The sequence below is a fragment of the Chiroxiphia lanceolata genome, chromosome 20 (assembly GCF_009829145.1).
Source record: "Chiroxiphia lanceolata isolate bChiLan1 chromosome 20, bChiLan1.pri, whole genome shotgun sequence".
NCBI lineage: Eukaryota > Metazoa > Chordata > Aves > Passeriformes > Pipridae > Chiroxiphia > Chiroxiphia lanceolata.
Genome location: NC_045656.1, coordinates 10,342,708 through 10,356,652, shown reverse-complemented (window position 1 = coordinate 10,356,652; position 13,945 = coordinate 10,342,708). Strand labels below are relative to the sequence as shown.

Below are 13,945 nucleotides of genomic sequence, written 5' to 3'. Positions count from 1 at the left end.
TGGTGCTGTGTCATGCAGTGTTTTGCATGAGACCTTTCTAAGCTGCTGAGGGGTGACTGTGTGCACAGTCTGATGGATCATGACCACTTCACTGAATTGTTTCATCCCTTTGTAACCCAAATGCTGGAGTTAATAGAATTAAATCTCCTGAGTGGAGGGGACAAATCATGATATTTTTAAGTACCTTGTTCTAGGGAGGAGGAATCTCTTCAATGTGCTCACGTGACTGGTTTTCCCACTTATCCAACTTCCTGTTTCAGTCTCATTCTTCTTTTTCCTTGAAGTAACTTTGTCTTTAGTGCTACCATTGCTAATTGAGGAATAAGAATGAAATATGAGCAGCTAATACTGTGTTTTCTGTCTTGTAATCCTTTGTTTTCTATTTAGTACCAAATGTGCTTATGTACAAATTTGAGCTTTGCTGAAATTTAGTGTCTTGGCCTGGCTTTGTAACCAAATTGCTATGTCACAAACTGAATTTATTGTGTTTTGCCATCTTCTTGCACTCCCTTTCCACCCCCACCTGAAATTTATTACCTTATTTTTGTTGAAATTTATAGTAGGAAGATGTTTTTATGAGAGCTGGTCTAAAAATAATAAACAACTTTTGTTTTCTCCTTACGTGTTCTGAAACCAAATACAAAACAAATGGTAAGAAAAGTAAATTATTTTCTGGCTTCTTCTATCTTAGGCAGCTTTGCTGCTCTGAATGTCCCAGAATATGTTTCCCAGTGAATGTTTCTGATACAGTTTATTTAGACAAGGTTCCTCTAGGCTCTTGTCGTATATTGTCTCCCTCCCTTGGTTCCCTGGATAATCTATGTTTGGGAAGTGACTAGACCACGTTTTCCAGCATCCATGGTTGGTAGGAGTGTGCCCTCCAGCAGGCAATTTAAAAGTATTATGAAATCACTTAGAATAGGAAACAAAAATCCCAAGAAAACCCCGAAGTGTGGTACAGAATGATGTAGGATGGCTGCAGCCTTCCTGCTCTGGGCGTAGGTTGTATGGATTTGGAGTCCTGATTTTTGACTGTCCTGTCTTCCCAAATCCTTTAAGGGCTGTAAGTCCTTATGGAGAGGAAGAGTGCCATCTACTGAGGGACCAGTGCCTGGTTCAGGGCAGCTGCTCCGTGCTCAGACTCTGCTCAGCTTTGACTCTTCTTTGTGCTCGGAATTTCACGTGCTCGACCCAGTTTGCGGTTTCCCAGGGTGGAATTGCCAGGGGTTTGGCTTTTTCTATTAAAACCCCAAAAATCCTGGATTTGAAAAAAAAAAACCCACCGAGGTTGTATTCCTTCTGTTGTTGCAGGGTGGGATGCCCTTGGGGCCGATGCCAGCAGCTGGAATGCCGTACATGGGACAGGCATCTTTCCTGGGAATGCGCCCAGCTGCCCCCCAGTACACCCCTGACATGCAGAAGCAGTTTGCAGAGGAACAACAGTAAGTGGCACTTTACTGACTCTTGGGAAATCTGTCTTGTTTAAGGGGAAGATGTAGTTTCTCTGGAGCAGTGTCCATTTAGGGCTGTAGAATACTGTTGAATTTTACCTTTCAACTCTGTAGTGGTTGTCCAGCTCTGAGAAGAAGTAGGGACACGTGCACCAAGGCACGTGAATTTGAGACAGAAGAAATGGAGAAATCAGGCAGAAACTTGCCGTGGAAATTGTCATAAAAATTATTTTCAGATTTTTTAAAAAAAAATCGTTCTCCCTCAGGAAGAGGTTTGAGCACCAGCAGAAGTTCTTGGAAGAAGAAAGAAAACGGCGGCAGTTTGAAGAGCAGAAACAAAAGCTGAGACTCCTGAGCAGTGTGAAACCCAAGGTATGTCCTGAAAATAACTGGAATGTTACCCTCTACGGGATTTTTTTTTAATGGTTTTTGATGGGATGGTCTCTTTCAACAAGCAAATCAGTGGGGAGCTTACATGAGACACCAGATTACATTTTGGGAAGCATCTGGAGGAGTCAGTCCTTTACACACTCTTGGTGTAATGGAAACAAAGTCTGGTGTTGGAAAGGAAATCAGCTTTTGGAAAATTAAACCAACCTGGTGTGTAGCATTTGGGAACAGATTGAGTTTCTAGAAAAGAGAATGTTTGGTTATGTGTTTGTTAACTTTGTCCAAAGTTTTGGTCTCTTGCAATGAGCCTGAAGGTTCTTACCTGAAAAAATACAGACAGCTGATTAAGGTTTATATTGTTCTTGTGCATAAAGCTTTGTCTAGAGACTCAGAAACACTGTGGTGGTGTAGTCTGTAAAATAAATCCCTTCTAAATCTGGGAGTTAGCGTTGTTATGCTTCAGGAGGGTGGTGCTGGAAAAGAAGGGCTTAATCTAACAGCAAGTATTGCTAATTCCAGTACTGAAGAAATGGGGTTTTGAAATAAAACCGAGCAATTCTGTGAATTTTTCAAAATGTTTTCTGTGGTGTTTCAGACAGGTGAGAAAAGCAGAGATGATGCCTTGGAAGCCATTAAAGGAAATTTAGATGGTTTTTCTAGAGACGCTAAAATGCACCCAACACCAGCAGCACATCCAAAAAAGCCAGGTTTGTAATTTTCCTCATCTTCCAACTGAACATAAAACTCCAGCGTTTGAAATCCTCAGCAGGGGGAACTAATTCCAAAAAGTGTTTTTATTCGGTGGTACAAAGTGAGTGGATTAACTGTTTTGGAAAATCAAGTGCCATTCCAGTAACTGTTGGCTTGTTCAGGGTATGAGGGTGAAATATTAGATATCAGCCTTTATTAAAAGGCCCGAAATCTTTAAAAGAAAGCTTAATGTGCTTTGCTTAATGTGAAACATCGAGGAAATTGATAATGCATTCTTTTCTAGTCCAAGCATTAATTAATGCTTTGCAGAGAGCTTTTGAAGATGAGAAGTGCTGTTTAAGTGCCAAGAATGATCAAAACACGAGTGGGGCATCACAGCTGACTGGGGTGTCGTTGGGCACCAGACCAAGCCTCTCTTCTTAGTAATTACACTTGGAACAATTGCTACCAAAGATTTCTTATGGGCTGTAGTATATATTTTTCAGTGTTTAGGCTGAAACAAGGCTTATCTGCACAAGCTTTTTCCTCTGTAAAACCTTTATCTCTGCTGTGGATTCACTCTTTGATAATTTTGAAATTACAGGTGGTTTCTGACAACTTCCCCTTGTCTGTAGATTTGCCTGTCCTACTCCAGTTTTGTTAAAATGGGTAACGCTGGAAGGGATCAAGCAGAAAATTGTCTACACGAGCAGACATTTCTTTTGTATCTTATGATGTATTACTGAGTTTCTGTGGATAAAACATTCCTTTGAGGGAGAATGTCCCCCTGTGCAGGCCCCATTATGTCCAGTTTGAAATATTACCTCTGGATTTGTTTTAACCCTGTCTGTTTAAAACAAAGAATACTTTTCACAGCCCGTGTTAAGAACCAAGTTTCAAAACATTCATATCCTGAAAGCCTGGGAGAGAAGATGCGTGGTTGGAAGTGGCTGCTCAGCGTTACCTTGTGTTTGTTACGCAGACAGTAACAACCTTCACATCTCTCACAAACCTCATCCAGCACTGTTTCCCCTCACCCATTTCGTGTGTCTTCCCAGTGTTTGCCACTTTTACCACCTTCCCACCCACAAAGCTTTTTCCTCATCACTTTGCATTGTGTGTTCATTCCATTTGCAGATCATCCCACACCATCCCATCCCGCTGTATCTGTTTCCCATTCTGCTTTTCCCGATGATGAAGAATTTAGTGACTTTATACAAGGGCCTGTTGAGATCCCCAAACTGGTGCCTCAACCCACCTCTCAGCCTTTCCAGCCTTTCCATCCTGCCACTGAGGCTGGGCAGCTGCTTTCAGAAAAGGCTGTGCTCCAACCTCTCCCTCCAGCCCAGACTCCAGTGTTATCCACCCTGCATGGTACAACTGGGCAGGTTCCTTATTTTCCAACCTCTGCATCTTCACCCAGTATCCATAAAACAGGTAACTCAAAAGTATCTTTTTTTACATGTCACCTTCTGAGCTACACAGAGTCTTTACATATTTTGTTGGGATTTTCTTTAGCCTTTCTGGAAGAAGTAATGTGTAGGCAATTAAGTAGAAATCTGCTGATCCATGGGAAAAGATGATTTCAGTCCCCTTCTTCCTTCCCTTGGAACTGTGCTGTAAAAGCAAGTCACATGTAGATCCAAATACTTGTAAATATACAGATGCCTGATCTTAGGTGAATTAAATCTTGTGTTCTAGCATCTTCCTTAAGTCTGTGTGGTAGGAAAAGACACAGTGGAGATGGTGGTAGAAAAAATGACTGTTACACTACTGCGGAGCACTTGTGTGCTTCCTCCCTTGGAGGCTGAAGGGATGTTGGTGACATGAACGTGAAGAATTTTGGAGATGTAAGTAGGTATTGGGCACTTCTGCTACTGATTATGCAACAGTAATCCTACTGTGGGAAATAGTTTCATGTCTTCCTTCTCCTTGTTGCTTTTTTTTTCGTTGAATTTGTTGTGTGTGTGGTAAGTAAGGGGCAGAAGAGAGTGGTGCCGTTGGTCTGAGCTGGGACAAACACTCATCTCTAACCCACCAGTGGTGCCAAAAGTGCACTTTCCTTTGAAAAGTGTGGAATTGCAATCTGGGTGGTTAATAACAAAATATAAATAATCCCTCCTGCTGTTTATTCAGGCTCTTCCTTGGAGGAGAAAGTCTTAGCTAATGGCTCAAATGAATCTGAACAGGAGCAAACCAAACCTAAAACGTCCGAAGTTGGGCACAAAGCCTCGGCTGCAAGCCAAGCTCATCCCAGTCTAACCAGCAGTGACTGGGATGTTGCAGGTGGACAGGAAACTGGTCCCACTGCTGCAGAGGTGCACAAGGCTTCAGAACAAAACAGAGCAGTTGAAGAGTGTGGTGAGCAATGGAAACATTTGACGGAATTTCAATCTAATGAGACGCTGCTTGCTCGCTAACGCTCAGCTCACTAATTCCAAGGCCAGCCCTGTGTAATTTTGCTCTGAATACCTGCTTGAATAATGTGGCAGTGCCTCCTGCTCCTTGCTCAAAGGGTAACTGCCAGTTTTGCTCTGAACTTTCTCCACGTGAGTTTATTGCTCTAATCACCTTTAACACGTTTGTTTAATCAGGTTTGCCGCTTTAAAATATTCTGTCCTTCCTTGGGTCAATAAAAAGATGTGCTCTCTAAAGATTATAATTTTTTAAGTGTTTAAGGAAGTTTATTACAAAAGTTGGTCAATGCCATGGTGGGTTTTAATCTTTTGACCTTGAGGGGTTAAGATCTTGTTAGGTTAAAACTCTTAGCTAGTTAACACTTGTTTCCCAGACAATTTGCTGCTCATATCTATTATGTCTGAAACTGTCTGGCCTTTAGGGATGAAAATTTAAAAGCTGGACTGGATGAAAACTAGAATAGTTCACAGTGTTGTTAAGGATGAGCTCAAGTACTTTGTGAGGAACAGGCATTTATTCTGCATTATCATGTAACTACAAATGGCACTCCTGTCACCAGGGTGTCATCAGGGTTTTGAGTGGGGCTTTCCTACCTGTCAGCTAAATATGCCAGAGAATTCCTTGTCACTTAATCTTTGGGGGGCTGAATTTTATCAGAGAGATTCAGGGATGAGAAGCAAGAGTTGGTAGGATGCAGAACAGTATGGAAGAGGGGTTAAAGCTGAAGAATAATGACACCTGAGGAGGTAGCAAATTTATTTTACCTGTCTGGTGAAATGGAAGGAATTGCTTATATTAAAATGTGCTTGGAGTTGTGGGATGATTAGAAATTAGACTGCAGTCAGGAGGGAATCCATGTGGAAGATGAGGAGATGCAAGGGCACTGGGAAAGACAACGAAATCTGAAATTATTCTGATTTTTGTCAGAGCACCATCCAAGATGAGCTTAGAATCTACTGAGGGAGACTGAGGTGAAGAGTCCACACAGTGGAGAAGGAAATAAGCAATTTTCAGGGAGTGAAGTGTGGCAGATGATGTTATGAAAGCCTGTAGTAGTGAAGGGGGCTGTGATGTCCTCTGGAGCTGAGGACTAGGAGCAATGGATCCGTGGAATACGATCTCGCTGAGGTTCAGTCTGAGAGGCTGTTTGTGGATTTCCCAGGTGAGGATGTTCTGGTGGAACATTGTGGTTGTCATGGTAGGTATGGATTTATTTATTCCACAAATAGCCCTAACAGCAGGTAGTTGATGAGAAGCTAAATGTGATATGACACAGAACTGCTGCTGTGAATTTGTAAGACAGTGAGACTTGTGCTTCTGTGCAACTGGACATTAAGAGGGAGGCATGTAAGGAGCTCCTGATTTCATTACATATATAACTGTTTTCTTCTGTTACTGCCAAATCATTCTGGTAATTATTTTGAAATACATATTCCTGCAGTATCTGTTTTTCCTCTGAGCACAGTGATTCCTATCTGAAATCTTTGCCTGAAATGCTGAGTGATGCTGACCAGCCATGGTCTGTTCTCTAAGATCATCATGCCTTGTATATCCTAATGCAACTGTTTTTTCTTTTTCTTACTGGTTGGAATACATTTAGGAGTTGGAGTGTTCCCTTCCCAGGACCCAATTCAGCAAATGATGCCTCCTTGGATTTACAATGACAACTTGGTGCCAGGTAAACAGGACAGGGGGCACTTAGCCAGGTGGGCATGTTAGGTGTGAATGTACCTGTGCTTGTGTGGCCACTTATTGATCAGAGAGTCACTCAGCCATCAAATGAATCCTGTATCTTTGATATGTTACATATTTATGGGGGCTTTATCTGCATTTGAAGAAGTATGGGTTTTATTCAAACATGTTAACAAATTCTAGTTTAAACATTCATGACAGCAGCTTATCCCAGTAGAGGTTGCATTGCTGATAATGCTGCTTTCATGGGTATTCTGGTTTTTGGTGTGTCTTGTAATTAGGCAGGCTCATTTCTGAAGGCTATTTATCTTTTCTGTGTAAATAACACAATGAATAGAAAATGAAATGCTGTAATAAATATTGATTACACTGAAGTTTAAATACAGAAAGCTGTTAGAACTGTATTTTTATATGTGTTATCCTGCAATTTCATTAAAGAAACATTTCTTGGCTTGTGTTAAACTTATCTGTAAAGATGATCCAATAATGCTTTTGCATGAAACACAATATCAGGATGCTGCTGCCTTACCTTACACTGAGTGTTACTAATTTGATATAAGGTTGAGTTTGAGACAGAATAGAAAGGCAATACTAAATTTATTTGAAAAGAGCACTGTCTAACACTGACTCCCTCACAACAGAGCTGTATAAGAAAATCTTAGAAACCACTCTGACTCCTGCTGGAATAGATACAGCCAAGCTCTACCCCATACTGATGTCGTCTGGGCTGCCCAGGGAGACCCTGGGGCAGATCTGGGCCTTGGCCAACCGCACGACCCCCGGGAAGCTCACCAAGGAGGAGCTGTACACCGTGCTGGCCATGATTGCTGTCACACAGGTACGGCTCACGGGGCACAGGGCATGGCACCAAAGAGCACCAGGGGGCTGTGTGTGAGCACCAGGGGCTGGTGTTCCACACCTGGAGTAAAACACTACTTGTGGTGAAGTCTAGAGGAGAAACTGCCCTTGTAACCTCAGCAGGGTTATAATGTTATCAGTTTTATGGGTTACGTTTCAGTTACTCCTTTAGTGTGGGTGGAAGTTCTTAGACACACTTACCAAACACATCAATATGTGTTTTTAGGATAAAATACTGCCTGGTTTCCTCCTGTTGTATGGAGATCTGTTCTCCTCAAACTATGTGATTCCTGTATCCCTTAGTCTGTGAGTCTTTCTTCATGGAAAGGGTGGTCAGGCATTGGAAGGGGCTGCCTGGGGAGGTGGTGGAGTCCCCATCCCTGGAGGTGTCCCTGGAGGTGGCACTCAGTGCTCTGGGCTGGGTGACAAGGTGGGGATCGGGCACAGGTTGGATGTGATGGTCTTGGAGGGCTTTTCCAACCTCAGTGATCCTGTGATTCTGTATTGAATACGATTCACTTACATTTGAGTATGATTCACTTACCTGGGCTCTTGATGGCATGTTTGGATTTGGAGGGTTTACTGGAAGCTTGACCAGTGCCCTACTCTTTGCCTTCAGTACCACGAGCTGGAAACTCGAAGCGAGAACACAACGTGCCCTGTTATCAGTGCTGTGTGTGTAACTGGTGTCTGTGGAACTGGGGTGTGTATAACTGGTGTGTGCTCCTTGCCTTTGCAGAGAGGAATTCCTGCAGTGAGTCCCGACGTGCTGAACCAGTTTCCCGCCGCGCCCGTTCCCACCCTGTCCGGGTTCCCCGTGGCCCTGCCCGCCGTGAGCCAGCCCCCGCTGCTGCCCCCGGCCCCGCCAGGCTCCGTGCCCTCCGTGCCCCTCGGCATCGGGCCCCCCGTGATGGGCATGGGCATCCCGGCACCGGCGCCAGCCCCGGCGGGAGGAGCTGCAGCTCAGCCTTCCGGAGCCTTCCTGCCCTCCTACCCGCCCGGCCAGGTGAGCCCGCTCCCCCCTCCTGGAAAACCCCCCTTCCCGGGAAAGGGAATCAGCCTGGAGCTGCCAAACCTACGTGGTGACAACAGGCTTTGAGCAACTGGCAGAAAGCAGAGCTGAGATCTAACACGTGACGTCTGAAAACGTGAATTGTGCCGTGAAAATGTTCTTTCATTTTTCCAGTTTCTCTCTGGTGGCATTAGGAGAGCCCCAAAGGTGTTCTCCGTTACAAAGGGGATTTTGGTTGTAGCTCGGGTTTTGTAATGCACATAAAATAGAATTTTGGTTTCAGCTACCCAACAGACTCTAATAGCTGGTAAAATAAGGGTTTTCAGGAGGAGGTGAGAACTCTGAAAGCCTTTGGTTTGCAAAGGTAGATCACGGCGGGGGGGGATAAATTGTGCTGTTCGCAAATACGGTTCATCCCTCGGAAAACATCTCCTGTGGTGCTTTTGCTGTGTGATTGATTTTAAATTATTGATTGATTTAAATTATTAATATATGCCTTTAGTAAAAGATGACATGGCTATGATCAGTAACACATTTACTGTGAAAGGAGTAGAGTTCCTTATTCACCTGTTCTCGTGTTTGCTCCCTGTAAACCCTGTACACCTGGTGTGTGTTTGAGTTTGGTGAGGTGCAGGCAGAGTGGAAATAGTGCTAATGCTGAAAAATTCTTTTCCTTCCTTCTTTCCTCTTGATCACACTGCTCTGAGCTGCTTTCATGCTGTATGACAACTGCAAAAACCAACAGCATAGCAATTTACTTGTTTGTAATTCAGGTAGTAAAACCAGAAGATGATGACTTCCAGGAGTTTCAAGATGCTTCAAAGTCTGGCTCCCTGGATGATTCTTTCACTGATTTCCAAGGGGATGTAGCTGGTTCCTCCAAAGCAGCCAGTTCCCAGCACCGGAGCAGGTACCATCTTTGATTTCCACCCCTGCTGTATTTTAGAACTCTTTTAAGAAATGAAATGTTTTCCTCCTTTGTGGGGACCTTTCTAGCCTGTAATTTTCATCCGTCCCCTGACTTCTACTCTGACAGTTTCTTTTGAAGGTAGTTACAGCTGCAATTAGACTTCCTGAATCAAAAATGGCATTTGATGTGCCATAGGTGGTTGATTTTCCTTTAGCATTCCAGTCATCTTGCTGAGGTCAATTGGGTTTACAAGGTTTGGATGTAGGTTTTCAGGGGTTTATGGTCCTGCACAGGCAATTGAAAGTTACTTCCCACTGTGCATCCAGGGGAAAATCTTGTATCAAGCTGTTCAGGAAGAATACCCTGGGACAGAGGAGTTCTGCATCCAGTATTGTGAACTCCCATTACAAGTAGGACCCCTCTAAAGCAGGAAAGTGTTTCTTGGAGTTGATAGAAACCATTTGCTGACATCAAGGTCTTTTCTTCAGGCCCTGAATATGGACCCCAAAATTCATGTAAAGAACACAACATTGTACTCTTAAATGCCTGAGAACTCCAGTGGACAGAGGGGTTATTTCTGTCATTTCTCTGTCCAGTGCTTAAACTTTTGATACCTGACTATAAATCCCAACTGAAATCTCCTTCAGAGTCCAGCAATTCTGGCTTTTCCTTATGGGAGACTGCCAAGATGTAACTCCAGATCAGGCAAATTTTGAATAACAAAATAAGTAAGCATGTGTCCTCCCTTTGAGAGTTTACAATTCATCTTTCAAAGTCTACAAAGGCTACAGAATTTCAGCATTCTTTCCTTTTGCTGCTCATGGCAAACCTTTATGCAGCTCCCAGGTGTCTAGTTGCAGACAGACACACTTTCTGTGTATGAACTGACTGTTCTTAGTGGCAAACAGAAGTAGGATTTCCAGGTGAGCACTGGTTAGCAGGTGCTTCCTCACCAGTGACATCAAATGGGGATGCTCAGCCAGATTGTTCTGTTACACTGACAAATGGTTTCTGTGTAAGAAAAGTTAATGTTGCTGATGGCACAGAATCCTGGAATCATTTGAGTTGGAGGGGACTGTAAAGATCATCCAGTTCCCACCCCCTGCTGTGGGCAGAGACACCTTCCACTATCCCAAGTTGCTCCAAGCCCCATCCAGCCTGGCCTTGAACTCCTCCAGGGATGGGTCAGTCAATGCCACATGGATCTGAAGATGCTGTTTCAAGTATATCTTACGTTAGGTGTCATTTTGCCACTAGAGCTGATCTGTTACTGAAAGTTTTGACAGAAAACTGTCTGTAAATTGCACAATGGGAAGTAGGGGATCATAAAAAAAAATAAATTTCAAAAGTGGTGTTTCTTTTTCACTGCAGCAGTTCTCTTTATTCGGCTGTGAAAGCGTTCAGTTTTGAACAAAATGTTACAATGAGCTATAATCTAATTGCTTATGGAGCTTTATTTAAAAAAAAAGCCATCTGTGGAGTACAGCTGATTAACCATTCCATTTGCCAAGATTGCATATCTAATAGCCTGCTTTGCAGGGATGGGAAATTTAATTATATTACCATAAGCTCTCTTTTTTTTGCCATTGCACTGTCTGTCTGCAAGCACCCCAGACCAGCACCAGCACGTGTGTGCAAGTGCTGCGTTTGGGTGTTGCTTGGAGGCTGCTGATAAGGAGATTTAAATGTCTCTGGAAAGATTCTTGCTCCAGGCTGAAGAACACCATAGAAATTCATTCAGGTTTTCAATGTGAATGACACAAACTAGAGGTAAAATGCATCATTCATATGTAAAGGATGTTGTTGTGCAGAGCTGCCAAGGTCTGATAAGGGGGCTTGTGTGGAGGGCAAGCAAAGCTCTCCCAGAACAGCTCCTAAATCTTCCAGCAGTTGCTAACATGGTGTTAGGTTGTTATGGCAGTTTTACTGTAAGAAGTAGGGTGTGTTTATGCAAAAAGACTTGACTGTGGAACTGTGGATTAATCCTTATTTTGCTGACTAGATACCTGCCTGAACTCACTGATTGGCACTGACATAAATTCCAAGTTCTCCTTTCATTTTTAGCAGTGGTCCCGCTTTATTCTCTTAATTTTGCAATATGTAGTGAAACATAAGCAAAATCAGATAAGCTGAAAGTATGGAGCTGTCAAAATCTTGTGCACTTTTAGCTCTTTACTGTATCTAGTTCCATCGGGGAGAATTTTCAAAAGGCATGAATTAACCAGCAGTGATTCCTGAGATATGTCTGTGTGCTTGTTCTCTCTCAGGCTGTGAATTCCTGTGGTGTCCTGGAGTATTTTGTCCATGTTTTGATAGAAATTAAAATCAAGAATGGTGCAAATTGACTTCTGACCTAAAAAAAAGTATGATTAGGTGAGATAAAGTTGGGAATTCACCCAGCTGAGGTTGTTCACATCAGGTTCTGGACTAAGCACTCATTAGGGCAGGAGTTTATGACCAAATTGTGTAGCCATAATAAGAGGCTCCTTTAAATAAAACCTGGAAATGTAGATTTTTTTGTGGAGGAATTAAGGAACTTTGCTTTTATCTCTTTTGTTTTCAGTGTTCCTTCCTTACTAATGCCACTCCCAGGTAATAAGCCGCTCTCACCAGCTGATAAATACGCTGTGTTTAAAGGAATGGCAGCTGAGAAACCTTCTGAGACTGCAGCTGCTTTTGGAGGTAAAAGGACAAATACACCACCACTAGGAGCAATTTATTGTAGTATTTCACATATCTTATTTTTGGCGTTGATAAGATATTAATATTTAAAAACTAGAGCAATTAATATAAAATGTGCTGTGTGAATTCCTAATATATGTATGTAAATGTCTTTCTCTTCTCCTGTTCTCCAGATGGAGGGGACAAGTACAGCGCTTTCCGGGAATTAGAGCAGCCAGCAGAGAGCAAATATTTAGGTAAGCACTGGGGGGTTTACATATTTCCATTATAATTTTTAGCATTTCTCTGTATGAGCTGCAGAATTTCCTTTGCTGGAATTCTAAAATAACGGTGCTTCTGCTTCCCTGAGCAACTTAGCAGGAAGTATCCTGAAAAAAACAGATCCTATTGGAACAAGCTGCTAATTGTATTTCTGGAAGATTGGCACCTCTTCTGGGTGCTCCTGAGTTTTATTTGAAAGTAATGATATGGTTGGAATTTGCTTTAATAAGGAGTCATAAGTTTCTGAAACTCCTGTGATGTTTTGTGAGGTTCTCGTGCTCAGAACCTCTTGAGGATTAAATGCTTGCAATGAAATGGAATAACATTTGATCTCATCCTGTACATGTTCTAAAATGTACAAAATTCCTGTGTTTGCCTGCTGCCCAGGTCTGACCACTCTTAACCCTTTCACCAGCTCACATTTCTAGTGGGAGGCTTTGCAATTCATCAGTAAGTTTAGTTTGCTGTGCTGTTGTAGTTTTGATCAATGAGTAGCAATTTCAGGAATATTTCTGCTGTTGCTGAGCCAAGTGAATTGGTTTGGAGGGGAGGGAGAATGGAAGAATAGGTCGGGTGTAGCTGTGGTCCTTTACTACCATTATGAAGAGTATTCCTTTAAGTGTTTTAAATTCAGTTAAACTACTTCAAAGTATGACACTGTGTGGTAGCTAAATGAATAAATGTTAATGGTGTACTTCTGAAGTAGAAAAAATCTGTTTATTGGACACTTGTCTTAAAGTAAGCATCATTACTTTAAAATTACAAGTAGTCCAAGTATTCACATGCTGGTGAATGGGTTAAACTAGTCAATGTTTTCGAGTTCAAAAGAAACTGCTTTATAAAAAAATATTTGTGTACGAACAGGAAGAAACTTAGAAAATCAGCACACCAAAATATTTAATGTAAATTCAATGAAAACATTGTTAGCTAATGTTTAATCAGGTTTAAATTATAATCCTTGCATAGCACGAGCTTGCATTCAGTAGGGAGCTGAGCTGGAGGTCAGCACTGGTGATTAACTGTGCTCACTTTCCTGGGAGAGCCTGTCCCAGGCTCCGAGTAAAACTGGGATCAGCCTTGGCAGAGGCTGGAAGGGCCTGGTTGTGTTGCAGTTCCCACAGTTCTGATCACTTGTCGCTGTGGATGTTCAGGTGAATCTGGCAGAAAACAGGATTGATTAGAACATTTTTAAGCTCTTTTCTCTTGGGCTGTGTCTCTCCCAGCCCTTGGATTCCCCACCATGCCCAGTGGGACAGGCTGGCTGCCTTGTGGGAGTGAGCTTTTCCAGAAGTACCCGCAGGCACCAGGCACACCAGGCTGGTCTCTCCCATGCTTCCCTTCCAGCCCATCACCAGGGTGGTTTTTATCTCAGCCCTCTGCAGGTGCTCCATGAGGAAGCTGCAATATTTCAGAGGGAGGGAGGAATTGCTTCTGTAAGGAAGCAAATATTGTATTGGTATAAGTGAAATTCAAAATTACATTCATTGCTTGGCAAACACGAGAAGGATGAGGCAGGGAAAAGAACTTGAGTGGAAGCCGAATAAGACAGTGTTGATCACCTTTTGAAACTGTTTGTCATGG

At 42.8% G+C, this 13,945-nt stretch overlaps 1 protein-coding gene across 6 annotated transcripts in view; it reads left to right on the top strand.

Moving 5' to 3' along the window:
• Window positions 1-13,945, top strand: part of SYNRG (synergin gamma) — a 40,409-nt gene that overhangs the window by 6,487 nt on the left and 19,977 nt on the right. For 2 of the 6 annotated variants that reach the window (XM_032707157.1, XM_032707156.1), the window contains exons 4-14: window positions 1,312-1,442; window positions 1,718-1,823; window positions 2,437-2,548; window positions 3,669-3,968; window positions 4,668-4,892; window positions 6,550-6,627; window positions 7,283-7,479; window positions 8,239-8,505; window positions 9,285-9,421; window positions 11,985-12,103; window positions 12,277-12,339. In XM_032707157.1, the coding sequence (XP_032563048.1) occupies window positions 1,312-1,442; window positions 1,718-1,823; window positions 2,437-2,548; window positions 3,669-3,968; window positions 4,668-4,892; window positions 6,550-6,627; window positions 7,283-7,479; window positions 8,239-8,505; window positions 9,285-9,421; window positions 11,985-12,103; window positions 12,277-12,339 (1,735 nt within the window). The remainder of the gene's footprint in view (window positions 1-1,311; window positions 1,443-1,717; window positions 1,824-2,436; window positions 2,549-3,668; window positions 3,969-4,667; window positions 4,893-6,549; window positions 6,628-7,282; window positions 7,480-8,238; window positions 8,506-9,284; window positions 9,422-11,984; window positions 12,104-12,276; window positions 12,340-13,945) is intronic. The other 4 variants (XM_032707162.1, XM_032707160.1, XM_032707159.1 and 1 more) reach the window with 3 other exon arrangements.